Here is a 27,826-nt window from a genome sequence, read left to right as displayed (position 1 = left end):
ATGCTATCACGTGGATTTTCTGTTGAAGCCCGCACGTCCTCAATTCAAAGGTATACCAACCCGACCATTAGACGGCAGAAGCCTTGAAACATACTCCAAATTATATCCAAGTGCTTGCACGATTTCATCACAATCATGACTGGAGATTGAAATTGAAGAAAGGAAGCTGTTTAACGGGTGAAGGATTGCGCAGGAGATAGTTACGGGAAGAAGAAAGAAGTGGCATCCTGGAACATAAGAGAGGAGTAATTAATTGCCGGTTGTTACTATTATATTAAAAATTTAAACATTGTTTAGTTTTTCTCAAGAGATGCAACGTTTGGGGAGGCAACCGTATAACCATTTAATCATCTATAAATATGTGATAAGAAGAGAGACGATAGAGATATATTCATTCTTATCTTTTTTAAAAAACAAAAATTCTATCGTATGCTTTATGATATGTTATATGTCCTCATCGGCAACGGAGTGATTTGTTGAACCAAGCTTGTAGATGGTGGATTTTTGAGACAATTTCATTTGGTCCCGATAAATTTGCTGTGGATAGATCATCCATGAAGAGTGCTTACATATAATTTTTATTTTCCGGCAAAATCTGTAAGAAGAATTTATTTAACATATTTGCATTAGAGTTTAACTTATTATTAATTGTGTCCTTTGTAAATGTCTTTTATTTATTTTTTATAAATATTTTAATATTCAGGATAAGTAGACGGGATCATTATCGCATTTTAAATTCGATAAACATAAATATTGTGAAATACTTTTGTTCCCATATTTATGTCTAAATTGTCTCTCTAAGAGTTAAAGTGCATTTTAGACTTATTTAAAATTGCATTTAAATAATTGATCCTTCACGTCTGAATATTAAAATTATTTATAATTTAGATATATTAGATTTTATAAAGTTGTACGTTTCAGTTGATAAATTTTGACTCTATTGCCCATCTAATTAGACACTGGTCTTTTGCTCTTAATTCATAATCCAGATGCTAGCAATTGTTTGAATTCTTGCCTTTGAGAAAATAATATATTCATATATTGCATTAATCTATATTTATCCTTTATTTAAAACGTTATCTCCGTCATTTTCTTTTGTTCTCAGTTCATAAATCTCAAGTTTAAAGTTTTCCTATATTTCTTGCCATTTAGAAAATATTTATTGTGTTTGTGCTCTGATTGATCTGTTTTAAGCGTCTTGGATCTAAGTGTTTCATCCAAGATTAGGTGCACCCGCCTCGGTCTTGCAGAGCCGGAAGCGCAAGGGATTTAGATCACATTGATTGATCCCGTTAAGTTGGCCTTAACCAGTTGGATATCCCAGCATCGAGCAGGCAAGGCTCGTAAGATTCCAATTTGCGGTTTTGGGAACCAACAAGGTAAACATCCGCTCTTTGTTATTACTGGAAATAATGGAATGTTCTGCCTGGAACTAGAAATATATTTCTTGCTCCGTCAAAAGTTTTCGCTATAGATATGGAATTGCCACCAATAAAATTGCTACCGTATAAGCCAAAGTTAGTCCTTCTCTCCATTACTGCCAACGGTAGATGATTCTCCACTAGGCCAAATACAAGATCTGACAAAAGGATAAATATATCCTAAACCTTCCTGTGAATTGTAGTTTGTCTTCTTTCACTCTCCTCTGTCCTCCACCAAGGCTTGGATTCACAATTCATTATCATCCTTCTCATTCCCGTGGTGCAATTGAATATGGGACTTGTTAACAAAATATATCTTGGCTAATAATAATTGAGTTATGCCTACTAAATTTGACTTAGAATTTATTTAATATAAGCTTTTGAAATTACAAAGCAAATATTAAATAATTACTATTTATTATATTTATAATATTGTCTTTAAAAAGACAATCCTAGCCATACAAAGCTTTGAATGGAGTCATACTGACAGACATGATATGTCATGTTGTAACAATATTCCCCTAAATACAACCATTGGATCCAAGCCTTTTGAGGCCCCACTACATAATTGCAAAGATAACCCTCAATCCGTTTGTTCACAATTTTTGTTTGCTCATCAGTTTGTGGATGATAGTTGGTACTGTGATTCAATTTGGTACCCGTTAACTTGAACAATTCCTCCCAAAATATGCTCAAGAATCTGCTGTCTCAATCACTGATTATATTCTTTGGTAAACTATGTAAATGGAAAATCTCTTTGAAAAAGAGTTTTTCAATTTGAACTGCTGTGAATTTGGTAGTGATAGCAGAAAAGTGGGCAAATTTTGATAGTCTATCAACAAAGTGGGCACATTTTGATAGTCTACAACATCATAGCCATACAAAGCTTTGAATAGAGTCATACTGATAGACATGATATGTCATGTTATAACAATATTCCCTTAAATACAATTATTGCATCCAAGCCTTTTGAGGCCCAGCCACATAATTGCAAAGATAACCCTCAATCCATTTGTTCACAATTTTTGTTTGCCCATCAATTTGTGGATGGTAGTTGGTACTGTGATTCAATTTGGTACCCATTAACTTGAACAATTCCTCCCAAAATATGCTCAAGAATCTGCTATCTTGATCACTGATTATATTCTTTAGTAAAATATGTAAATGGAAAATCTCTTTGAAAAAGAGTTTTGCAATCTGAACTGCTGTGAATTGTGTAGTGATAGCAAAAAAGTGGGCAAATTTTTGTTAGTCTTATCAACCACAACAAAAATACAATCTTTACCTTATGTTCGAGGCAAGCCAGTAATGAAATCCGTAGAGATACTTTCCCACTTCTGCTCAGGAATGGACAATGGTTGGAGTAAGGCTGCTAGATATGAATGCTCGGTTTTATCTTGTTGACGGGTAATGCATTCTTTCACATAATCTAACATATCATTCTTAAGCCCCTTCCAAGTGAACCATTCATAGATTTTCTTGTATGTTTTGAAATAACCAAGATGTCATGCTAGAGGTAGACCATAAACTATCTGCATAATTCTTAATTTTAATTTAGAACCAGGTACAAGAAAAATCCTGTCCTTGTAGTAAATAATATCATTCATAATCTTATATCTATCATCCTGTACATTCCCATCCAATTAATCACATGCAAATGCATTCTTAAAATATTCTACTAATAAGAGAGATTTCCAATCACCTGTTACCCCTAATATAGCATTAATTTCAGGTTTCCTAGATAGTGCATCGGCAACCACATTTTTCTTACCTTTGACATAAATCACATGCAAATGCATTCTTAGAATATTCTACTAATAAGAGAGATTTCCAATTACCTGTTACCCCTGATATAGCACTAATTCCAGGTTTCCTGGATAGTGCATTGGCAACCACATTCTTCTTACCTTTGACATATTCAATTTCAAAATCATAAGCTTGGATCTCATTGATCCATTTTTGCTACCTATCATTCGAAACTTTCTAGCTTAAGAGGTATTTCAAGCTGTTATGATCAGTTCCTACCACAAATCTACCACCAACTAAATATTGTCTAAATTTAGCCAATGCATGCATTATTGCTAATATTTCCTTATCATATATTGACTACAACCTTTCAGCACTATTGAGTTTCCTATTTTCATAAGCTATAGGGTGTTTATTTTTCATTAAAATTGTTCCTATGCCTTCACCAAAAGCATCACATTCTAGGACAAATGGCTGATTGAAATTGGGAAGTGCAAGAACTAAACAAGAACTCATTACCTCCTTGAATTTATCAAATACCTGTTGTGCTTCTTCAGTCCATCTAAAAGCCCCCCTTTTGGTGAGATCTATTAATGGTGCTCCAAGCTGTGAAAATCCCTTAACAAATCTCCTGTAATAACTGCATAGGCCAAAGAAAACTCTTAAATCTAAAAGATTCCGTGGAGGTGGCCAATCCAAAATGACTCTAATCTTTTCTTGATGTACCTACACACCTTTAGCACTGATCATGTGACCCAAATATAATTTTTTTGTCATACCAAATTCACATTTGAATGCTTTTGCATAAAGGAATTGTGATTCCATTATACCCAAAATCTCATCAATATGGTGCAAGTGTTCCTCCCAAGTCTTGTTGTCAATCAGTATATCATCAAAGAAAACTAGCGAAAAATTCCTCAGTCGTTTATTAAAAATATGATTCATACAAGACTGAAATGTTGTTGGAGCATTTGTTTTGATTACATAAAAACAAGTTTTAAAGGACCCGAAACCTTGTACAAAGTATCATAGAAACAAGACCAGAGTAGCTCAGAAGAAACAAAGCCTCAATACCTAAAAAAGAGCAGGCTAAACCAACTAAAACAAGAGGCCAGGAAGCAACTATGCATAAAAAGACAGCAAAAGTAAAGCAAAAAGACAGCATAGAGATAGCTACAAAGTCTTCAAAAGGTTCGTTGCTTGGTTTGCCAGGATGTTCATGTTTTCTGCAGAGGCTTTAATATCATCCAACTCTTTTGCTTCCACAACCTCGCTCTTCTTGGAGTTAGCCCTTGTACGCTTGTTAGGACCCTTGTCCTCTTTCACATCCTTAGAGCCTTGGCCCTTACCTTGTTCGAGCCTGTTCAACAGGGTGTTAAAGTTGTCAGCCACTGTCTTCAAGATAGTGCAATTCTGATCGGCCAATTTCTTAACCATATTCTCCAAATTACCCACTCTATTGTTTAGACCATCCAATCTTTTGTGAAAGTCTTTGTTCAGCTGATCCAGATTTTTGTTCTTGGCTTCAAGTGGTGAAACACATTTCATCAAATTCTTTACCTCTTCCGCATTGCGAATAACCTCAAAGAGTTTGTCAATATGCTGACCCAAAGTTCTCTCTCCCCTAGCCATCCTGCTGAGCTAATCAAATTCTCTCAAGATGTCTTGCATTTGCTGCTTTAGATTGCTAATATCCTTCTTCATACACCCTAGGTTACCAAAGATTCCCTTCAAAAACCCCTAGTCATCCTCATCCCTGTTATACACAAGGTAATCCTCATTCCCTCCCTATTTGTTCCTATCAAATTCAGCCTCCTTAAACCCTATATCTGCATCCAAATCTTGAGCAAGCACATTTTTCCTTTTTCTCTCCATTCTCTTAATTAGGAGTTCATCATCAAAAGGAATAGAATCCCTTTCTATATTCTTTCCCTTGTTTCCAGAAACCTTGCCTGAGATACCTTTCTTCTCAATACGCTCTTCTTGCTTCTCTTCAAAATCAGTGTCTTGTTCAAATTCAATCTCCTTCTTCTTCCTCTCCTTCATAGATGAGCTCCCAGGATCACATTTGTTCCTCTTCTTAACCTCAACTTCAGCAACCTCATCCTCCGTATCCTCATCAAACCCCTCCTCCGGTTCACTTCCCTCCATCTCACAATCTAAAGGTTCTTGCTCAGATGGGTTCTATCCACCTTTTTGGATTTTAGAAGATTCATAAGTAGAACCATTAATCCCTCATGACAAGCATGATCACCCTTAGGATCATTTTGAATGGCTAAAATAGTGTTACCCAACGATTGCCTGAGATAGAAGGGGAGATTAAGCCTAACCCTATGCCTAAAATGGTTAACCAGCATAAAAGGGTGTCCATATACCTTTGTAAAGCGGCCATCTAAAGTAAGATATTCAATCACCACAAACATTACAAACCTCCAAGGGCAAGAAATAAAGCTAGGGCTGAAGTATAAATTACCAATTTTCACCAGCCTGTTGCACTCCTTAACCGTATCTGCAAACTCTTCTACCACCTAATCTGAAAGCTTCCTGTCTCGATAAAAGTTGATACCCTCAGTGTCAAGACCTGTAGCTTTAGCAATAATATCCTCAGTAACCTCCATTCTCTAATTAGTAAATTAACCATCAAAATACTCCCATCCTTCCATGTTTTGATGAATTGGTGGGTAATAACAGGGTTACTACCTTTTAGCTTCTCCATAAATCCCGTTAAATTCCCCTATTCCAGAATGTCCCAAATCTCACTCTTTTTCTTCTATTCTTTGCAACTCGCCAGTTCAATCCTCTTTCTCCTTCCTCCCATTTTCTTCAAACTAAAGTAAGTGCTCTCAATCCTCAAAAAAACACTCTGCAATAAAAACCCTGTGTTGAAATCGCAGCAAAGGATTTTGGTAAGAAAACAGACCCACAATCTGTGTGGTAATGAATGATAAGACACTACCCAACTCATAATAACCCGTCATTTCCCAATCTTGCCCAAATCATTTTTTGTTGGAGCATTTGTTAATCCAAACGGCATGACTAAAAATTCTTAGTGACCATAAAGACAACAGAAAATAGTTTTATGAATATCCTGTTCCCTTAGTTTTATCTGATGGTATCTGGATCTTAGATCAATTTTTGAAAAATATACAGCAACATGTAACTCATCCAGCAATTCATCAATATGAGGAATCGGATACCTGTTCTGAATGGTATTTTTATTGAGGGCACGGTAATCTATACATGTGCGAAGAGTCTCATCCTTCTTAACCAGCACTACTGAAGAAGCAAATGGACTCAAACTAGGCATGTTACGTCCCATATCCAGCAACTCCTTAATAGCCTTCTCTATTTCATCTCTGAATTCCTTAGGATGTCTGTATGTTGTAGTGAAAACTGGTTTTTCCCCTTCTTCCAATTCAATAGTGTGTTCAAAACCTCTATCTAGAGGTACTCTTGGGGGTATGTCACTGAAAACCACACTATGTGAATCCAAAATTTGCAACAAATCATCTTGATAACGTTTAGATTCAAAACCTATTACCTTAGTGGAGATAAGGCATTGTGTTGACCAAGCAACATCACCATGATGGAAAATGGCCTCCATTTTGTTAGCAGACATGACTTTAGATCCACCATTTGACTATCAATCCCCTGAGAATCACTTTTTTCCCATCAATTTTGAATGAAAACTCCATGTGCTTGAAACTCTGCAAGTACTTATCCAAAGTTTCCATCCATTGAATGCCCAACATTACATTAGAGTTAGCCAAATAAACCACATGAAAATCATATGTTATTGTAGAATTACCAAGAGCAATACTTAACTGAGGGACATTATGTGTGGTTACTAAAGTAGTACCACCTGCTACTCTTACATCAAATCCTTCATGCTTCTTTGTATGCAAACCACGCTTTTTAACAAGAGTCGTGTCAATCAAATTATGGGTAGCACCACTATCAATCATAACAATAACTCGCTGCCCCTATAAAACCCCTCTTACTCTGAAAATATTGTAATGCGGAGTTCTTGTCATTTTTGCTATTTCACCTTTCCCTAATGAATTTTCCTGAACTTGTCTTGCAGTTTTAGGATTGGCTCATGATTTGGATCTATTTTTTCCTCATTTTCACTATCTGATACTACTTCAATGCAATGAATTTTCCCTTTTTCCCAGACATCTATGACCTGGTGCCCCTTTACAATTGAAACACAACTTTTTCCTTCTGAGTTCATCATGTCCTTTATCTAATTTGTTTCTAAGAGGTGTGTTGGTTGGAAAAGGTTTATTATCAATATCTGGCTTAGAGAGTGGTCCATTGTTAAATGTTTTTCCTTTAGAAGGGGGCCCTAGTTTTCTAGCTTGTTTATGAATGTCTGCAAAGAGGGGGATTTAAAAATTTAACCCACCCTTTGATAGTATTAGATAATCCATCTATAAATATCATTGTTTTCTGTCTCTCTGTGATCTATGTTACTAATACTGCTAATTTTTCAAATTCTGAAATATATTGTTCCACCGTACCTATTTGTCTAAGACAAGTCAAATCTTTGGGATGGAATTCAAGATCCTTAGAATCAAATCTGTCAATAAGCCTTTCTATGAAAATGGCATAAGTGTTAATCTGATTGTGACCCAATGTAATTTGTCCATGATACCACCATTCATGGCCAATTCCCTTAAAGTGTAATGTTGCATATTTGATGGCTTCATCCTCCATCATTGGATTTAATTGCAGGTATGTGTCAAGTTTTTGTACCCAAGCTATGGCAGTGGTTTTGCCTGACCCATCAAAATATGGAATGGACATTTTACCAATCTTCCTTTGTAATTCATTGTTATATCCCATTTGCCCCTTATTCTTATGTTTCATCCTGACATCCAAATGTTCTCTAAAAGTCATTGATGCCTTGAATTCATCACTTGATTGTATCCAATCCTGATATACCTCTTCTTGGAGTTCCCTAATGGTAGGTTCTCTTTCAGGTTGTGGATTTCTAGGGGTGAAGGTTGGCATGAAGGGTCTTGCTGAAGTTGAACCTTTAGGTTGTCCATTTACTAATTGGTTCTCATGTCCACCTATTTCCCTTACATTATTTTGATTTTGATTCATATTATTGTTCATGAATTGCACCATCAAATCTGCCATGCAGTTTACATCATTTTGCATATCTTATTGGCTCATGAGTAATACAGTTTTGAGATCCCTAGTGTCATCTACGTCTCCCATGTTGTTTTAAAAAATTATTTCCTTGTCTAACTCAATATGATTGTCTTCAATGTCAACTTGTATGGAGGAACTAGATAATTCTATCAATCTGCTTTGTCTGACTCGAGTATTACTGAAGTTATAATTTCCCTTTTTCATATATCAGACTTATGTCTTTGTTCCATAGGCTGGCAGGATTTAAGGCTCTGATACCACTGTATAATTCCTTATTTCTAATTTATGTTTCTGAAGGAAATCTCAGAAATAATAATTCATAATACAGGTTCAATCTATTTGCAGAACATAATTGCAAAGCACACAGGAATTGGCAGACAATTTTGTTTAAAATAAATAGATCATCAACTGTAATTGTGCAGAAATTACATTTTAAGATTTGCAACTGAATCACGTTCAAGGATATCACTACAATAGCTTCAGCATCTGTGGAAGTCTCCTCTGGATATTACACTACATGATTATGTATACTAATTTTCTTTGATTCTCCACGCCGATTGATTTGTTTTGGTTTGTGAATATTCTTCCAACATTGACACCCAGGATTTGAAACATATAACAAACAGGACATTCACCATAATTTCTGTGTGTTTACTAGTGATGAATTCCAACATTTTCCATCTTTCTACCAACTTATGATGAACCCCGATACTCTCTTCAGAAGTCTCCACTCACGTGAATAGCTTGGCAATGCTTCAAATGTTTGAACAGGCAAGTATTGCAAGAACAACAATCACCTCAACTAACACCCGCTCTTTGATATTACTGGAAATAATAGAATGTTCTGCCTGGAACTAGAAATATATTTCTTGCTCCATCAAAAGCTCACTATAGATATGGAATTGCCATCAATAAAATTGATACTGTATAAGCCAAAGTTAGTCCTCTCCGTTACTGCCAATGGTAGGTGATTCTCCACTAGGCCAGATACAAGAGATCTAACGAAAGGATAAATATATCCTAAATCTTTCACTCTCCTCTGTCCTCGGCCAAGGCTCGAATTCACAATTTATTATCATCCTTCTCGTTCCCGCGGTGCAACTAAATATAGGACTCATTAACAAAATATATCTTCGCTAATAATAATTGAGTTATGCCATACTAAATTTGACTAAGTATTTATTTAATATAAACTTTTGAAATTATAAAGAAAATATTAAATAATTACTATTTATTATATTTATAATATTGTCTTTAAAAAGATAATCCTGGAGGAGAGTTCGGCACATTACAAGGAGCTTAAAGCTATTCAACAATTATGGAGGACAATAACATTTTCAAAGAAGATATAGAGGACAGGAGCAAAGTACCTAAATAACCCATATGCTCCTAAGTGGGATGTCATTGCTGAGCCAGACATTGACCCCCCATGGAAAGATATGAAACCAATAAAGCTGAGGGAAGCAATAATATTAAGGGGTCACAAGATGCCGAATGATTCAGAATTTATCATATTCATATGCCATCTAATGGACTTTCAATCTATTTTTTGGTAGTGACTGATCAAATTTCTTTCATAGTATAGTCTATGTTTTTATATGGTAATGGTTATACTGGTTCATCTGATAACACTGGTCTGATACTGATAAACAATATCTCATGATGTAAATTTTCTCCAATATTTCTAATACAAAAAATGTACCGTAGTGAAAATTTTCCAAGATCTATCCCTACAGGTCCATGAAACTCAAATGCGGGTGTTATTAAAGTTCTATTTTATAATCTCTAAATAACTTCAGTCAAGATAATCAACCATAATGTTACCATTATAGAAGCATGCTTTTCAACGGCTCATTCCATTTTCAACATCAAGATAGCTAAACCATTATGCTATTGCTAAAACCTAAGCCTATTAGATGTAGATGGACACTAAAATTATGATGTCAAAAATTAATACATAGAAAACAAAAGTTGTCACACAAGAGGGAAAATAACTAGCAATACAACTACTCTTATCTGTTTATCTTTTAACAGTGTTTCATGAATATCACTGCATTGTTAATTACTGATATTTTGAGTGAGCTACCCTCACTCTTCATCATGTTCATTATTGTATATTTCCAACCCTCTATGGTCAGAAACAGTGCATTTGCATCTTGATGGTGTTCAAATGGAACCTGGAATGTCATTTATTTTAACCATTTCATCAATGGATAATGTTACATCCCAAATTTTGACCTATTTAAAAATAATCTTATAGTCGTTGCAATGGTTAGTTAAAACTTTTGAATGTCGTGATCTTGTGAAATGCAAGTTATGGTTAACCATTTATTTCATGTGAAAGGGACTTGTTAGTTTGATTCATGGAAATATGATTAATTGTTATTTCATGTGAAAATGATTTGTCAACTGATTCATTATATACACCTATTTACTTATTTACTTGTTAATGGTAGTTAGCCATTGCTACAATTATCAAATATTATGTTCTTGATAAACAAGGTTTTATATGGAGGAACATGTTATTACTGTGGAAATGTTGCAATTGTGGTTGCAGGAGCAGAGGAAGGGGAGAAATCATTGTTAAATGGGATTCAAGGAATGGGGCACTACTTTAGTCCATCGTCAAACCATCAGGTATGGACTCTAACTACCTTGATGAAGGATTTAATGGCTAGGCAACAGAGTACACCTTGGACAATCATGAGCTACTTGATCAATCTTTTATAACGTTAAACATTTAATATTCATGGTAAGAACAATTACCTCTCTTGTTTTGAGACCTCGACGTGATTAACATTATGAATTTTCACATATATGTATATATATATATGATGTCACCATGATACTTTGATGATACCTATGAATTACACTTTGTGTGTGTGCATATATATATATATATGAGCATGCGTATATAGAGAGAATATGATGTTAGAAATAAATCATATGTACTCCCTAAATCGCACACATATATAGATATATGTATACATATAGGTACAATTATAGATATAACAAAATAGCATGATGATATAACATATTTAATTATACTTTATATATATATGATATAATATATTTAATTATATTCATATATATAAATGTTTTTAAACCATGAAAATATAATATTTTTAACTCCACATCGATGAGTGGTGGCCACCTCAATAATGGCACGATCTTTTAAAACCTCTCAAATTTGCGAAGCCATCTTGTAAGCGCACCCAAGAGACCGTATTATCTCTCAGGGCCACAGGAGGGCATTCAAATCAAAGCACAATTCCCTATTATGATCGTAATTCCTGAACCGCAAGTTTAGCAATATTTCTTTCTCTTTCTATCGGCATCTTGGTTTGTCTACTTTGTCACACGGGTGGAGCCTTACTGCTGAATCGATTGCCACCAACCGACTGGCATAATTACATGTCATGGATCTTCACAATCAAATCTTCTTTCCATTCTATGTTCTTATCAATTCCATTATGCATCGATTCTATCGGGTATGAAGATAGTCATGTTGAAGTTGCAGATACCAATGAAAACGCAACCATATTTCAATATAGAAACAATTCAAATATGTTTCAAGCTCTGTTATTCTATTTATATCTGAATCTCAGCTCTCTATATGCTGATCGCATAACCATAGGGACGGCTTATAGTTCCCTTAACACATATTCTTGGTTATATTTTGCATGAGTATTCTTGTTTAGAATCTGAATCCAAAGTTATGGCATTCTGACTTACACATTGGTATTTGTTGTATACCAGCTGTGGTAAGAATCAAAAAAGTGTTCAAAGAAACCATATGATAAAGATCTCATTTTTAATAGCAGTCTCCTGGGATGCACCCAAGGCTAGTGAAGCCAATGTGAATGGGTGAAGAGGAGAGGAATCCTGCAAGGGAAAAACAACTATGATCAGAATTCAAACGCACGAACATCTTAAAAAGAAGTTGCTAAATCCAAGTCAGCTCATGATTACCCAAATTATACTTTGTTGTCAAGTCGAGAAGGTTGGTGGAGGTATATCCTCAACCTTGTCTATTGCTGAGTGGACACTCTAACACTAGTATGCTCGAATGATTGGACTATAGTGCCCCAAGCCTAACCCAAGGTAGGGAGGGCTTTTCTCGTAACAGATTGTGTGGGGATATGATAAGGTCCATGGTTGGGAGGTTAAGCCTATGTCAATGCTTCTCCTCCTCTGGATGCCAGGGCTTGCACAACACGTCGACAGTTAGTCCAGAAACATGTATGACTTCTAAGTTCTTATTTACTTTTACAATATATGAGATGTATACTTGTCAATGTAGATTTCATTACTAGTTCTTATCTAAGTGTATGATAGAAGTTAGTTATGAACATTAATCTGTTGTCTTTCATAGGAATCAGGAATAGCTATTGTTTTAATTATGAATACTTGCAAATCTCAATTGCTCATTTCAAATATTGTTACTTTATGTCATTTTTTTATGAATATTCAGTTATAATCCTAGGGCATGTTATCTATTTTTAGATTGGTAAAAATGATGTTACCTAACCCTAGGGCATGTTATCTATTTTCAGCTTAGTAAAATTGGTATGTTAAAAATAATCATTTATGAAAAGAAAATCCTAAGTCAGAACTAAGATCAAAGTAACATGTAATGTCCCCGTTTTTGGCAAGTCTACCCAGTTGATGGTGTTAGCTCATCATAGCGACCCTCGTGAGCTAACAGGGTGTTTTGGGGGGTCAGAGCTGTAGATTTACTATTTTTAGTAGTTCTATTTTTTGCAGTTGCTATTTTTGGCAGTATAGTAGGTGGCTTCGGCAGCTGGTCATCACCTGCAATATATAAAGCTAATAATTGCATGAGCTCTTATTTATTTATTAATCATTGAGTTGCATTACTATAATAATGTTTATATTATTATAATAATGACATTAAGAGATATTTCTAAAAAATATATTTGAAAGTTTCTAGTTTTGAGTTCTTTTGGGAAACTTCCACAATTTTTGAGGTAGAGTTATTTAGGAAACTTTGGCCAATGGAAGATTATAAATGAGAGCTCATTTCATTGAGAAAAGCATGCTTGAACATATATATATCTTTTTTTTGTGTCTTTGTGGCTTTTTCCTGAGTTCTGATTTTTGTGGCCCTTGCTGAAGTATAAGGGTTTGGAAATTCTGAGAATTGCAGTTGCAATTTAGCTACTGAGGGATAGCTAAGATTGCCTAACTTCTCTACTATTCATCATTGTAGCTCAGAAGTGTTTTCATTCCACTGCTAAAGTATGGTGAACTTGATATTTGCTAGATATTTTCCTTCTTGGTTTATCTTTTAAAAAGGCCCGCCGACCTTTATGGTTGTAGCGGCTGTCGCAAGGGACTACGGCCACGGCAGTACAAAATACTGTTGTTGTCGCAATACCCTGCAGTCAGCAACAAACTACCGCCGGTAAGGTAAGGTAAGGGTGGGGGGAGGGGAGGGGGGGAGAGGTAAAACCCACCTCCCTTCCATTTTTTTTTTAAATTTAGAAATCGTTTTTTTATTAAATAAAACAAACCCCCTCTTAAAATCAATTCTCTATATATATATATATATATATATTTTACAGAATTTCTATTAAACAATCTCATAGGAAAATTATGGCAATCTAATCAAATTTTCAATATAAAATTTATATTTCTTTCAAAACCCCTTCTCGGTTTAATTTTCAATTTTAAAATCTACTAAATGCGGGTTTTTACAGATTCTTAATCCTCACATATACAGAATAAATTGGTATGAATACTAATAATTTCAATGAAGGATTGAGAAGTTCATCACCATGAAATTTGGAAAAACGATTCAACAATCATGAAGAAGACAAGATTATTTAAATAACATAATTTAACTAGGTGAACAAAACACAAGAACCTACCTAGTTCTGATGATTAATTCACAAACACCCAAAAGATTGTGAGAAAAATCTTTTCTTTCAAAATTCCTTCTCCAAAATTCCCGGTCCTCCCAAAACTTCTAGCTTTTTGGAAAATGAACCCTCAATTACTGATAAGGAGTTCTCTCCTAAATTCGAGGCACTAATTGTGCGATCACCCGAGGGAACTCCTTGATCATCACCCTTTAACTCTTTATTATCTTTTTTTTAATGTTTTCATGCACGCTTTTTGCAATATAAAATATCTTTATTAAATTTATTTGCTTTCTCTTTTTTATTAATTTATTATATTTTAATCTCATGCATAAACTTTATGCAATTTAATTAAAATAGACTTTATTAAATAATATTAGATTTTAATCTCTCTTATTAATTGTCAAAACGTTTTTTATATAATATTTATTAACTTAAATAATTATATTTAGCACTTATTTAAAAATGATCTCCTAAATATATTATTATTAAATTAATTAAATATTATTACGCTCTCAAAAAATATTATAATTTTCTCTTTAAATTTAATTCTTTTTATTTAATTAATTTTCCAATTAATTAAATATAATTAAATATTGAATTTATCTTAATAATTTTCCATTAAATTAAATCATTAATTAATCTTTTAATTTGACTTAATTAATAGAAAAAACACCAAAGACCTAAAAGACGAAATATGAAAACTCATCATAAAATACCACATACAAGATCAAAATCAAGGGTTAAAATCACGAATTTACGTCATACGACAAATTCCGGAGGGTAATCATCACAGATACTTGTCCTAATTTTCTACGACAAATGGTTTAAAGGTTAGGATTTGGACTCAAGAATTTATCTCACCTCTCTTACCATTGAGATATTGCAATAAGGTATGCTCATCCTAGCAATTCAGGGAAGTCGATACTCGGTACCTGCAATCTACATAGAATCCATACAAGTACAAACACATATTCTAAGCTAAATAAGCAATGGCAGAAAGTGGTGTATCATGTAGATCCCCACTAGCAAGTGACTACGACTCCCTTTCTTAACCACATCAGAAACGCTATACATAAACAAAACATACACGCACACCATACACATGCAAAATGGAGTAAGTATCCATAGAAAACACGTATAAATAATCTACCAAACTAACATTATCAAATAATTGAAATCACTGTAAATAATCATCATCAAGGTATAATCATGCATACATGAAGTACCTAGTACCAAAGTTGTCTCATCATATAATCAACTGAGTATGAAAACAATATCTAATAATCTAAAAGATAATGCTACTAATCATCAAGCATAAACTGGCCTAGAAGAGTTCGGCAATAATAATAAAATGTAAACTAGGGGCAAGCACTACACTAGAGGCTCTTATTATAGTGATGATTGTCATTCAATGTTTACTTAAAGATAGCATTGGGGTCAACCTAAGTTACTGATTCGGATGCGGATTCCGAAGTGGATTCCGGAAGCAGATACAGGATGCAGGGATTTTTTTTTTTTAGATGCGGATGGGGGAGGAAACGTACACACACACACATTATAATATTAACATATGCAAAGAAATGCAAGAAATATACAAAAACAAATCATTTGATAAATCATAATATGACTATGAATCTATGATACTTAACAGTTAACTGGAACCCTTAAACAAAATTCAAGATATTTCAAAATTCATATGATATTCATATATCAATATCAATATGTGCTTGTCCAACATTAGCGTTTAGTCTTGACTCTTAAACAATAAGTTCAAATAGGTCATGTTCAAGATTCCAACAAAATAAAATTTAAAAACATGGTAAATGATTGAAGTCTGAAGATTCAATCAATCAGAGTCTAACTCTGAATCATAGGAATCCGCAAGAAAATCCACATTCTCATTGTCATCTCCAACTGTTGAAAGATCATTTGAACCAAACATGGTTCCACTTATGCTAGATACACCACGTGCCACACTATCATCATCACCATCTCCAACTGTAACAAGATCATGAAGTGTTGCATCCAAATCTGCACACTCAGGGGTTACATCCCAAAGCTTTATTGCCCCTTCCTTGTAATGATCATTCTTACATGACAAAATACGCAAGTTGGTGTGGACAAAGACCAAGTCCTCAGCTTTCTTGGAGCCTAACTAGTTGCACTTCACCGAATGGATAAAGGAGTATGTACTCCAATTCCTTTCAGCAGCAGAAGAACTAGCAACCTATATAGTTGTCACAAAACATACAAATGAAAAGCAAATTAATTTTATTGAATGTGTAAAACACTAAATTCTACAATGCAAGTGTAAACATAAAATTTTAAAACAAATTTACAAAACAAAATAAAAAACTTACTTGTGATAGGACTTTGATTGCAAAAGGTTGAAGATGATTGAAAGGTTGACCATACATGTACCACCATGTGATAGCTCCCATTCTATTTTGGTCCTTTAGTGCAAATGGAGAATGCTTTAACCCCAAAGCAAACAACCCAAATTCTTCCCTCACTTTTTCATGCATTTCTTCCAGTGGGAAGAGTCTTGTAAGGGCTTTGTGGCACCCCTCAGCAACCTCCTCATCCGCAAATGGTGCAACTCTACCCGGCATACCAACTATCTCCTCACTATAGTACCTAGGAGATAAGGCATATGCAAGGAGGTGCAATGGGGTAGTCATCTTATTCCAGCAATGGTTGATAATTGCTTGCACTTGTTTGCATAAGGCTTCACATTGTGTGGGGTCACTCTCATGTGCTTGTATAGAATGTTTTACCTTCTCAACCATGGTGTCCATGCCATCATACACATCCCCTGAGCAAGGTGTATCTGTATCAACAAAACAGAGCATAGTCATGATGGGCTCGGTAAAATCCAATACATATGCAACATGAGCCCACCAACTCACATTCAAGATCAAATCCCTGATCCTTTGTGCTCTTTCTGAATTTGAGATCTTCCATACACCCCATTGATGACCGATGACCATTTGACTTAATACATCTTTTACCTTGAGGAGTCATCTCATAACAATTGTATGAGATGCAAAACGGGTTTCAGTAACCTAAGCAAGTTAACAATATGTCAATTGACAATATAATTGTAAATTTTAATTTTTAACTAAATTACAAAACCATGTAACTTAGTAATTTAAAAAAATTAATTTACATTCAGCAACTCCAATTCGGAGTATGTTCTAAAAATGGATTGTGAATTGTGGTGGTTGGTCACAAACATCTGTATGTCCTCCCCCTCTTCATATATTTTCTTCACCCTATCTACTTCAATGCCAATCCTCTGCATGATCAAGTTAAGGGAGTGAACAGTGCATGGAATCCAAAAAATATGGTCATACCGACTCTCAACTAAAGCACCCGCATCCCTGCAATTTTTGGCATTGATAGTGACCACTTGTACCACATTTTCACTACCCACCATCTCGATGGCCTCAATGAGAATTCTAGAAATGAATTCTGAATCCTTCACTTGCCCCTCACAATCAATGGCCTTCAAAAACATTGCCCCTTTGGGGGAAATTGCAATCACATTAATCAGTGGCCGGTTTCTTGTATCTTTCCAACCATCTGACACAATAGTTAGACCTGAAGTTTTCCAATATTTTTTGATTGGTTGAAGGTCTCTCTCTATAGTGCCCTCTCTTGTTGCAATAAAGTTGTACGCACCTTTTCATAGCCTGGGCTTGTGTAGTCAGCTAGTGATTCTTTGATTGTTGCCACCATTTCCTTCCAATATGGTGATCTCAACAAGTTGAAAGAAAGCCCATTCGCATAGAGGCAACGTGCAATAGCCTCATCAGCGTGGTCTCTTGCCCCCATTTTAAATGCGGTGTCCAGTGGGCCTCTTTTGCGGGTTGAAATTTCCACTTCTTCCTCATCCTCTCTTGGCACAAGTACCTGCAAGAATGGGTGTTGGGAGGATGCAATTGGTTCAGTGGGTGTCTGTGGCTCGCTCTTTGAGGAAGGACCTTGATAGTAGCTTCTTGTTCTCTTACAAATGAAAATATTTCCGCACTAGTCATCCCAATACCATTTTTGCCTTTGCACATTCCAAATCCTTTGCCAGCAAGGCCCATAAAATGAAGCTTCACTCGGGAACATCAGCTATTGAAAGGTTTTCCTTTGTTACTTTGACAATAATTGCACTTCCAATAGTATGAGCCACCTCCTGAAACCTGTGATATCCGTGTTGTATGTCTCCACAACGGAGAACCTACATCAATTTTGAAATTATCAGTCCCTTCCCCTCCTTGGCCCCCCACTGAACTTTGACTAGCACTACCACCGGTATCCATTCTTCCCTAGTTTTTTGCAACCTATTTTATAAGAAAATAAAAAAAAATTTAATTAGTTCCTAACAACTATGAACATCAATGATCATGCATAAAAGTGGAAAGAAGTGAGAAAAATCACCAAAATACATACCCAAAGTTGCTTCTACATATCTTTCAAAAAAAAAAATTTTGAAAAAAAACTTTAAAAAAATCTTCAAGAACTTGAAAAAAAATCATCAAAAACTCAAAAAAATTCATCTAAATACTCAAGAAAAAGATTGATCACTTACCTTGAATGGTTTAAACTTCTTTGAGAAAGCTATCTCTCCGTCTTTGATCGATCCTCTTCGAAAATTTTGAACTTAGCTTCACAATGAAGAAGTGGCTGTAGGTGCAAACAAAGTTCTAAAATGACTATTGTGAATGCTTCTATGTTGACTTCTAGGGTCGTTTTAGGGTTTCATAGTGAAAAAACACTTTAAAAAAAAAATTCATCACATGTTGTAAGTGAAAATAAATCATATTTTATTGTTTTAGGGCATTTACCCGGCGTTGGGCCCGCGAATGCGCCTGGATGCGCTGCAGGTGCTGGTCAGAAGCCAGCCGCAGGCATCCGGATGCGCGGGGAAGCTGAGTGAGTATCAGCTTCCCCGCGCATCTAGATGCCTGCGGCTGGCTTCCGGCCAGCACCCACAGGGCATCTGGGCGCATCACACATCCGTCCACATTGGATGCGGAAGCCAGGCCACATACAGACGAATCGGTATCTGAGGGGTCAACCCATATTGCCCAACAATGAATGCTCTTAATTGTGTAGACTAGAGAAATCTTCTCCTCTCCAAGAGAGATGTAAATTGGCAAAGGAAAAACATGTGATAAATTTCCTGATTCAGCATGCTGGCCTAGAAAGCATGAAGATGGTACATATGGACCCAAGAGCATTAATATGTGACAACCTTTCATTTCTGGTCAGATCTATGAGCTCCTATGTTTAGGAATACTATAAGAAGTTTCTCTTTCTATATGTATGTTAGGCTCAGATTGAAGTTTATATGCCCTCTTAGACAAGGAGGGTCAGGGTAACTACAGAGAACAATGTTGGTTCATTTAGTATTCTGTCACATTTTGCATCTCTGAAATGTAATCTTGAACAATTTGATATCCTCGCCAAACTGTATGGCAAGAAATTTGTAATTTTACCACAAGTTAAATAAAATGGGCTCGGACCCTCACCCCTCACCTGATCTATCTTTAAAAAAATCAGATAAGGTTTCCTAATTAATATCAGCAGGCAGAATAAATGAAAAAACATTCTCAGAGTGACCAAATGATCACTTATAATCAATTGCCATGAATTGAGGCCTCCAATACAACAGCCAACTGGCATAACTATTCTGTTTATATGATATGCATATACTTAATGGATAAATTGAAAGTGGATGGATTTTAACAATATAAGGAAAGCATCATTTGTAATCATAAATCACCTTGTTTGCATATTTGAGGGGAATCATGAAGCTGCCATTCAGAGCTCCTACAAGAATTGCACAAAGAATGCCCTTTACAAGATCAGTATCACTTTGATGGCCAGAATCCCCTTTAACTCTACCAGAATCTGGAGTCACGCCCATTATAAAAGGTTGTGAAGATTCTTCAACTTTAATGTAGTTATACTTTGTGCAATCCTTCTTTGAAACAAAGTTTACTTTTAACTTCAACCAAACATCAAGTAAGGACGGAAATCGTTTTAACCCAGAAACAGATATTCCAATTCCCATCATTCCTAAAGTCATAACTAACAATGCCAATAGTGATAGAAAGTGACTTTTCAAGTGCTCCTTGAAGATATAGGCTCCCCAAATGTACGCTATAAATACTGCAAAACCAACATACAGGATATGTAACTAAAAATTCAACATATGGTAATATGATAATGCAAAAAAAAGAGAATTTTCAACGATCCTGAAAAATAAATGGACAAATAAAATGTTAGCTATTAGAACCCTAAAGGGACTTATTAGAGAATTTTTTTCTTAGCTACATTGTCAACGTCAAATAAATTCTGATATTTCTTAGCTGAATTGGCAAAAATTAGAAAATTGTGTAAAACATGGGAAAAAACATATAGGAATTGGAATGTTAATAAGATAACTAAATGTATGCAACATGGCTACCTAATATACTCCACAAGTAAAGAAAATGCATTAGTAGGCATATAGAGTCCATATAAAACAGAAAAGTGAAGCCCATAAGCAAAGAGAATGAATAACAATATGGTGTTGGACAAACCCCATAGAGAAGAAATGGCATTGTGCTACATTAATATAATAAGAATAAACTGGAATAAATAGTGAACTTTTATTTATACACCACTTGTACATATGACATTATGATAAACCAAGCCAATAAAAGAACTAATCTCAATATTATTGAAACAAACCTTACAAACTTAGGCCTCTCAATAAAAGCAGATCCGCCAACATGTGTAGGCTACATAAAAAATGTAAACAGGACCCAAATAAGATAAGCGCAAAGTTATAAACAAAAGATGTACCAGCTAGACTGGTAACTCAATGCGATCTGAGAAGATGACTTTAACATATTCTAACCTCCCTAAAAGTCAACCTACAGGAGCATAGAGGAAGGTGGAGTTCAAGCTGAAAAGGCATGCCTCCGGCCATAGTTCAAAATATCGTTATCGGCAACTCATCGCCAAGGGCAATAAAAGGATATCAGAAAATATCAGAGATAATTCAGAAACTTCTCAAGAAAACATCGGGAACTTAAAATCTGTTCTCCCAGTCAACAAACTGTTTTTTCAATCCTGATGGAACCTTTTTCTCCTCTTTGCCCTTTCTCTCCTTTCCAAATCTGTTTTTCCAATCAAAAAAGTGTGTTTTTCCTTTTTGTGGGCCATCGGGGGATAAGTTTATTATTTATCGCAATAAAATATCACCGGTATTTTACCAAGTTATTTGTGATATTTTGAAACTCCTTTAACACATCTGCATATATTTTGAAACTCGTTCAAAGGGTAGTAGTAGAACGTGAAGGATTGTGACTCCCTCAATAATATGATATAATGGAGAGATCATTTCATTGTAGTGAGGACATCAGTCAATTAAAAGAAACAACAAAGTGACTTTGCAGGTAAATAATTACAGCCAAAGAGTACATAAGCCCACCAAGAAATAATCAAGAGATTTAAGGATAAAAAAACTTGATGTCTCCTCCCAAGTATTGGATGAAAACTCATAACTTGTCTATTTATCAAGGACAAACATTTAAGGAAATAGCTGTGAATTTAAAGAAGAAACATTATGAAAATATCAAGATAAGATTATTTTCAGAACTATTGGAACCTTCCATAAAATTCATGATTTTTAATTTTTTTTTATTTATAAATACAAATGCAAATATCATTTTTGAATTAGAAATATTGGTTTACAGAAAAGATCAGAAATGTTCTAATAAGTAACATTATAGATGGTATCAGGGCAGCATACTTCTCCTCAGAACTTGAAAAACTCTCACGGGTGGCACCAATAAAATTGGGATGCCCAGCGAATTGCCATTTAGCGGCCCATCTTACAATTTGCAGCCTTTGGAGGAGAGGAGAAGGGTATTGGTGGAGAGAAATAGTCATTGGAAGCCTTCAAGATTGATTGCAAGTGGATTTGAAGCAGATTCAAAGAGATTTTTCAAGCAAATTCATAGTCGAAGGAGGGTGGTTTTGCAATGGGATTGGATGACATTTAGGACAAGTGCAATGAGAGTGAGGAAATTGAAGAAAGTGAGAGTGCGGATACGGATAATGAAGAATCATTGCCAGTGCCACCACCAGCTACATCCAAGATGGATATCAAGTCACAACTACAATGGACAGCTAAGACTATTTCCCCTCTCACTCCCATAGTTCTCACTAGAGCTACTGGAAAGGAAAAGAGGAAGACGTAGACTAGTTTCATATTGTACTTGACATTCGTATTTGTTTATCTCTTTACAAAGTCAACTTGCTATTTTTAGTTTGCTTCAAAGTTTAGAGTCTCTGACTATGACTACCATCCATCGGCATTCCAAATGAGGATGCAATTTGGTTGCATGTTGCATTAATATGTTTGGTTTGTTTACTCATTAACTAACTCCTTAGATGCATCTCCTTACTGAATTTTGAAAAAAAAATATATTTCTAATTAAATTTATGTCATTTTAAAAAATTTCAATACTTTCCCGAGAAGTTACCGATTTATCTTCGATATTTGTCGAGATCTTTCCTTTTTCCTTGCCGATAAGTGGCAGAGAACGAGATTTTGAACTTTGGTTCCAATTACTTTCCTAGAGGTTCATTTCAGACATATAAACATGGCAGTAAAATTTAATAGCAAGATTAAGTCTGATTTTGGAGATATTGAATTTTCTATTTTGTTAGGGTAGTAAAAAAACATTGAACTCAATTTTGAGGGCATTGAAGGCTTTGAAGGTGAAATTTGACTCAGACGACGCTACGTGATTGTAGAAAACTTTGAGAGGTTTTCTAAAATTAGTCATAGTAGAAAATTGGGGACACAGTTAACAAGATATAGCCTGCAAAAGTTGCACTACTTAAGGAGGGAAAAAAAACCCCTTCAAATACTCAAATGAGTGCCAAAACCCATTTCGGGCATATTGTCAGCATATTCCAATGTAGGGAAAAATAACTTAAAGGTCGGTCTCAAAAAGGTAGGTTACAATTTCCAGAACCTTCTAGGGCAGTTAAACTTCTCAATATAAGGAAGACAAATTGGGGTTACCAAGTATAATTTTGATCATGCATATAGTGGCTCTATCTTGCAGAATATTGTAATGACAATACCCATGTGGTGGAAGATGTTATTTTTATGAATATTGTAATGTCATCTTGTTGAGGATAACAAAAAACAAGTAGTTTTTTTCTTGCAATTGTTTGGTTCTTGCAATTTTTTGTTTATGTTAATGAGGGGAGTACCCTTCATCAAGTGGCATCAGAGTCGAATTCCTAAGTGTGTAAATAGATGACCGAAGGCGAGGCAATTTGCACCAAAATTGTGGTTGTAGGTCGACGAAAGAAGAAAAATGCCACCACGAAAGAACCGTGGTGGAAGAATAACCGATGTGACAGATGAGGGTTTTAGAGCCGTCTAAAGACAAGTACAAGCACTACAAAAGGTGTCTTGAAGAGTTGATATTAGGGAAAGAGATGAAAGTGAGGATGAATTTAAAGGACAATTTGAAGAAGAGCAATAAATGATTAGAGAACTTGATGAAGCTAGGTTTTTTAGTGTCATTTCCAAGATTGGAAAGAGACCAAAAATGTTAAGTTTCCAAAATTTATGAAAATCTTAATCCAAAAGAGTTGTTCAATTGGATTACTGATATGGAAGAGTATCTTGAGTATGGAGTAGAAGATCCTGAGAGGGTAAGAGTTGCAAAGGCCACTCTGAAAGGTCATGCTAAAATTTGGTGGAAGAGATTCGATTGGAGAGAAATAGAAGATGAAGGAGAAAATAATAGGATGGGATCAAATGGTGGAAAAATGGAAGAGACAATTCACTCTTGTTGATTATAAGCTTGAATTGCTAAAGAAAAAGTAAAGGTTGAAGCAAGCAAGATGATTTGTCCAGGAGTATATAGAAGAGTTTTATCGATTCCTTATCAAAATAAGTCATTTTGAAGCCAACAAGAAAAAGGTTGTCCGCTACATAAATGGCTTGAGGCCAAGTACTCAAGTTGATACTAGTAAGAATGTCTACCATTGAAGATGCATATCAAGTTGCTTTGAAGGTAGAAGAAAAATTGACCAAGAAGCTTGAAAGCAAGCAAAGTGGAAGAGGTTCTAGTGGAAAGCCTAGTGGACCGTCTTATAAAGGTTGAAATGAAGATCGGAAGAAGAATGGTGACTCTAGTAGCAATCAAAATCATTGGGCAAATAGTCCCTATCATCCGTGTGATTAAATAGCAAAGATCAAAGAGGACGTTACACAGAATGTGTTTCCTTTGCAGAGGACATAGAGCTTTTAAGAGTATCCCCAATATCAAGGGAGGGAAAATAGAAGACCAGACAATAATGGACAAGTTACACATATAGATGAATATGTTGAGTCATCACATTTTGAAGATGTTAAAAGAGGAGAGGTCCTTCCACCAAAAGAGCCTTGCTAATTGATGAGAGGAACCTGAGCAAAGGAATAATTTGTTTCGCACAAATGTAAGTGTAATGGTAAAGTATGCAATGTCATTATTGATGGTGGTAATACAAATAACCTTTGTTTCAAAGGAAGTGGTTAATAGATTGAAGTTAGACGGAAAGAACCATCTAAATCCCTACCGATTGCTTGATTGCAAAAGGATAACAAGGTTCTTGGTTAATGGACAATGTTTGGTAAAGTTCAAAATTGAAAGCTATCATGATTAGGTATCATGCAATATTATGCCTATGGATGTTTTTCATTTGTTGTTAGGGAGACCATAGCAATTTTATCATCATAAAATGCATAATGGCTGTGCAAATACCTATTTTTTTACAAAGGATGGAGTATAACACAAGTTGAAGTCATTGAAGGAAACAAAGGAAATGTATGTAATAATGCACAAGTATTTATTTGATGAAAGGAAGTTTCTAGAGGGCATGAAGCATGAGCATATGTGTTTTGCTTCAATTCCAAGCGTTGATAAAGGGGAAGTAGAAGATCTACCTATGAAAGTTGCACATTTATTGTTGTAAAAAGAGGTTGATTTACAAGAGTTTGAGTCCATTTGTTGTACCAGTAGTACTAGCACCAAAGAAAAATGGAGAATGGAGGATGTGTACATCTTCTTGGGCTATCAATAAGATTACTATAAAGTATAAGTTTCTTTTGTCAAGGATGGATTGTTATGGATTGTTTAAGTGGAGCTGAGTACTTCACAAAAATAGATTTAAAGACTGGATATCACCATATCTAGATTAGAACATGAGATGAATGGAAAACAGCCTTCAAAGAAAAAGAGGGGTTGTATGAGTGGTTAGTCATGCCCTTTGGGCTAACCAATGCACCAAGTGCATTTATCCGGCTCATAAATGAGGTATTAGAAAAAAAAATTGAGTTAGTTTGTTATTGTTTGCTTCGATAATATTTTGATCTTCAGTAAGATATTGGAAGAGCATATAATGCATATTCTAGGGCCTTAGATAAGTTAAGGAAAGAAAAGTTGTTGATTAACTTGAAGAAGTGCAATTTCGTGAGGAATTAGTACACTTAGGATTCGTTGTCTCAGTGAATGGTCCTAAAATGGACCTAGAGAAAGTGAAGGCTATACTTGAATGGCCTACTCCAAGAAGTGTTTATGTGGTAAGATCTTTACGTGGCTTGGCTAGCTTTTACAGAAAGTCTTATCAAAATTTTCAGTACCATATTTGGACCCCTAACTAAAACAATTAGAGAGGATAGAAAAGAGTTTAAGTGGACTATAGGAGTGTTGGTTAACAAATTGGCCCCTTTGATAAATATTAACTCAAACCCTCGCTAAAGCCTTTATGCCAACAAAATAGTCAAACAAACCGAAACAAATAGAAATAGTTTGATCTTTGAATTTTAAGGTACAACTCCCTAACAAATCTTCAATGAATATGTTTTGGGTTTTTCTTGAATATGCAGGGGTATGCTCTTAACCAGAGAGTAGAAGAGGCTTCTAATAGATGTCCATCAACATAATGCACCTACGACATAAACATGAAATCATAAACTGAGACAAGATCCAATGTTGTGCTTATCTTCCACAACCATGAAAAATAAAACAACACCAAGGTTACCAAACTAAATTATGTACTTACATATCCACATCCATGAAAATCATATGTTCAATTGATTATAAAAGGAATATCAATCTGTTAAATAGCACGGACATAACAGAAAAAAAGAATCAATAGTGATTTACAAATCACCTCATAACCATAGGTTTCAAAGCGCAGTCTAATATCTATAATCAATTTATTTCATCCACCATACATGCATCCATTCAATGGTAAATTGAATATGTAACTAGTGAACAACAATCATAATCCAAACTTCAAGACTCACTCAGTCATCACAGCAATAAGGGGGAGACTGAATCGAAAATTGATAATCCTTTGCATATAATTTAGAAAGACATATATAGTCCTAACAACATAATGCCAAAAGAGAGAATAATTGGAAAGAAACTGAGCATAAAAATAAGAAAAGGAATCTCAGTTGACCTCTTTCTCTTCTCCTTTTTTGGTTGAGTTGAACAAATTGAACAGTGGAGAAAAGAGTAGTGCTGAAATTGAAGACTTTACAGAACACTTGAAGAATTTGCATCAAGAGATGAAAGCTCGTGTTACTAGGATGAGTATTCAATGCAAGGATAAGGCAGATGAGAAGAGGAGTTACAAGAAATTTCAGATTGGTGATGAAGTCATGGTTCATCTACAAAAAGAAAGGTTTCCAATAGGAACGTATAATAAGTTGAAGATGAAGAAATTTGGACCATGCAAAATCTTGAAGAAGCATGATTCAAGAAATGCATATAGTTTCCCAGTGAACTCAATATTTCACATGTGTTTACCATGAAGGAAGTATTGTTGGCAATGGGCCAACATCCCTCGCTGGATTTGCAACATGGTTTAACAACCTCCAATGTCTTTTGTAAGTGTAGTGGTTGCATCGAGCATCAACAAGGCGATCTTTTGGTGCAACAATAAACCTAGCTTTTAACAAGTGGAATCAAAGCTTGGTCACAATTCAAATCCTTGCAAGCCGTGGCAAGTAACGTTGGGAGGGGAATTGTTGGCAAAGGACCAGCTCCCTTGCTAGATTCGTGACAAGGTTTAATAGCCTCCCATGTCTTTTATAAGTCTAGTGGTTGTATCAGTCATTAACAGGTTGACCTTTTGGTGTAAGGGCAACCTTAGCAATTGTATTGAAGATGAGATAGCAAAAGCACAGTGGAATATTCCACCACCTACTTCAGATAAGGAGGAGATAGAAGACATCTTGGATAGTGGTGTTAGCAAAAGCACAAGAAATGGGATATATGAAGAGTACTTGGTCAAATGGAAAAGGAAGGCCTATTGAATATTCATCATGGCTATCAAAGTTAGAGCTTGACCACCTTGGTTTTCCTTTGCACACCTGAGCTGTGACAAGGTCACTCCTCATATCACCCTAGATGTCTGATGCAAGAGCATTCAAGGTGTAAAAGCAATCTTGCATCATACAAAAATATTGTCTAGTTTTTAAATAAGCTATTTTGAGTAGGGTTACTACTTTTGTCAAGTTTACTATTTTTAGTAAGTTTT

At 35.2% G+C, this 27,826-nt stretch overlaps 1 protein-coding gene across 2 annotated transcripts in view; it reads right to left on the bottom strand.

Annotated features, from left to right (window-relative positions):
• The window catches only part of LOC149542153 (uncharacterized), a 58,924-nt gene that overhangs the window by 20,522 nt on the left and 10,576 nt on the right, over window positions 1-27,826 (bottom strand). For both annotated transcript variants that reach the window (XM_089797186.1, XM_089797187.1), the window contains exon 4: window positions 19,998-20,386. In XM_089797186.1, coding sequence (XP_089653312.1) covers window positions 19,998-20,386 — 389 coding nt within the window. The remainder of the gene's footprint in view (window positions 1-19,997; window positions 20,387-27,826) is intronic.

This window comes from Cupressus sempervirens, chromosome 8 (genome assembly GCF_028749045.1).
Source record: "Cupressus sempervirens isolate cs-2001-9-10 chromosome 8, ASM2874904v1, whole genome shotgun sequence".
NCBI classification, from domain to species: domain Eukaryota; kingdom Viridiplantae; phylum Streptophyta; class Pinopsida; order Cupressales; family Cupressaceae; genus Cupressus; species Cupressus sempervirens.
The sequence above is the reverse complement of the archived record's forward strand: the minus strand, read 5'-3'. Positions and strand labels throughout refer to the sequence as shown.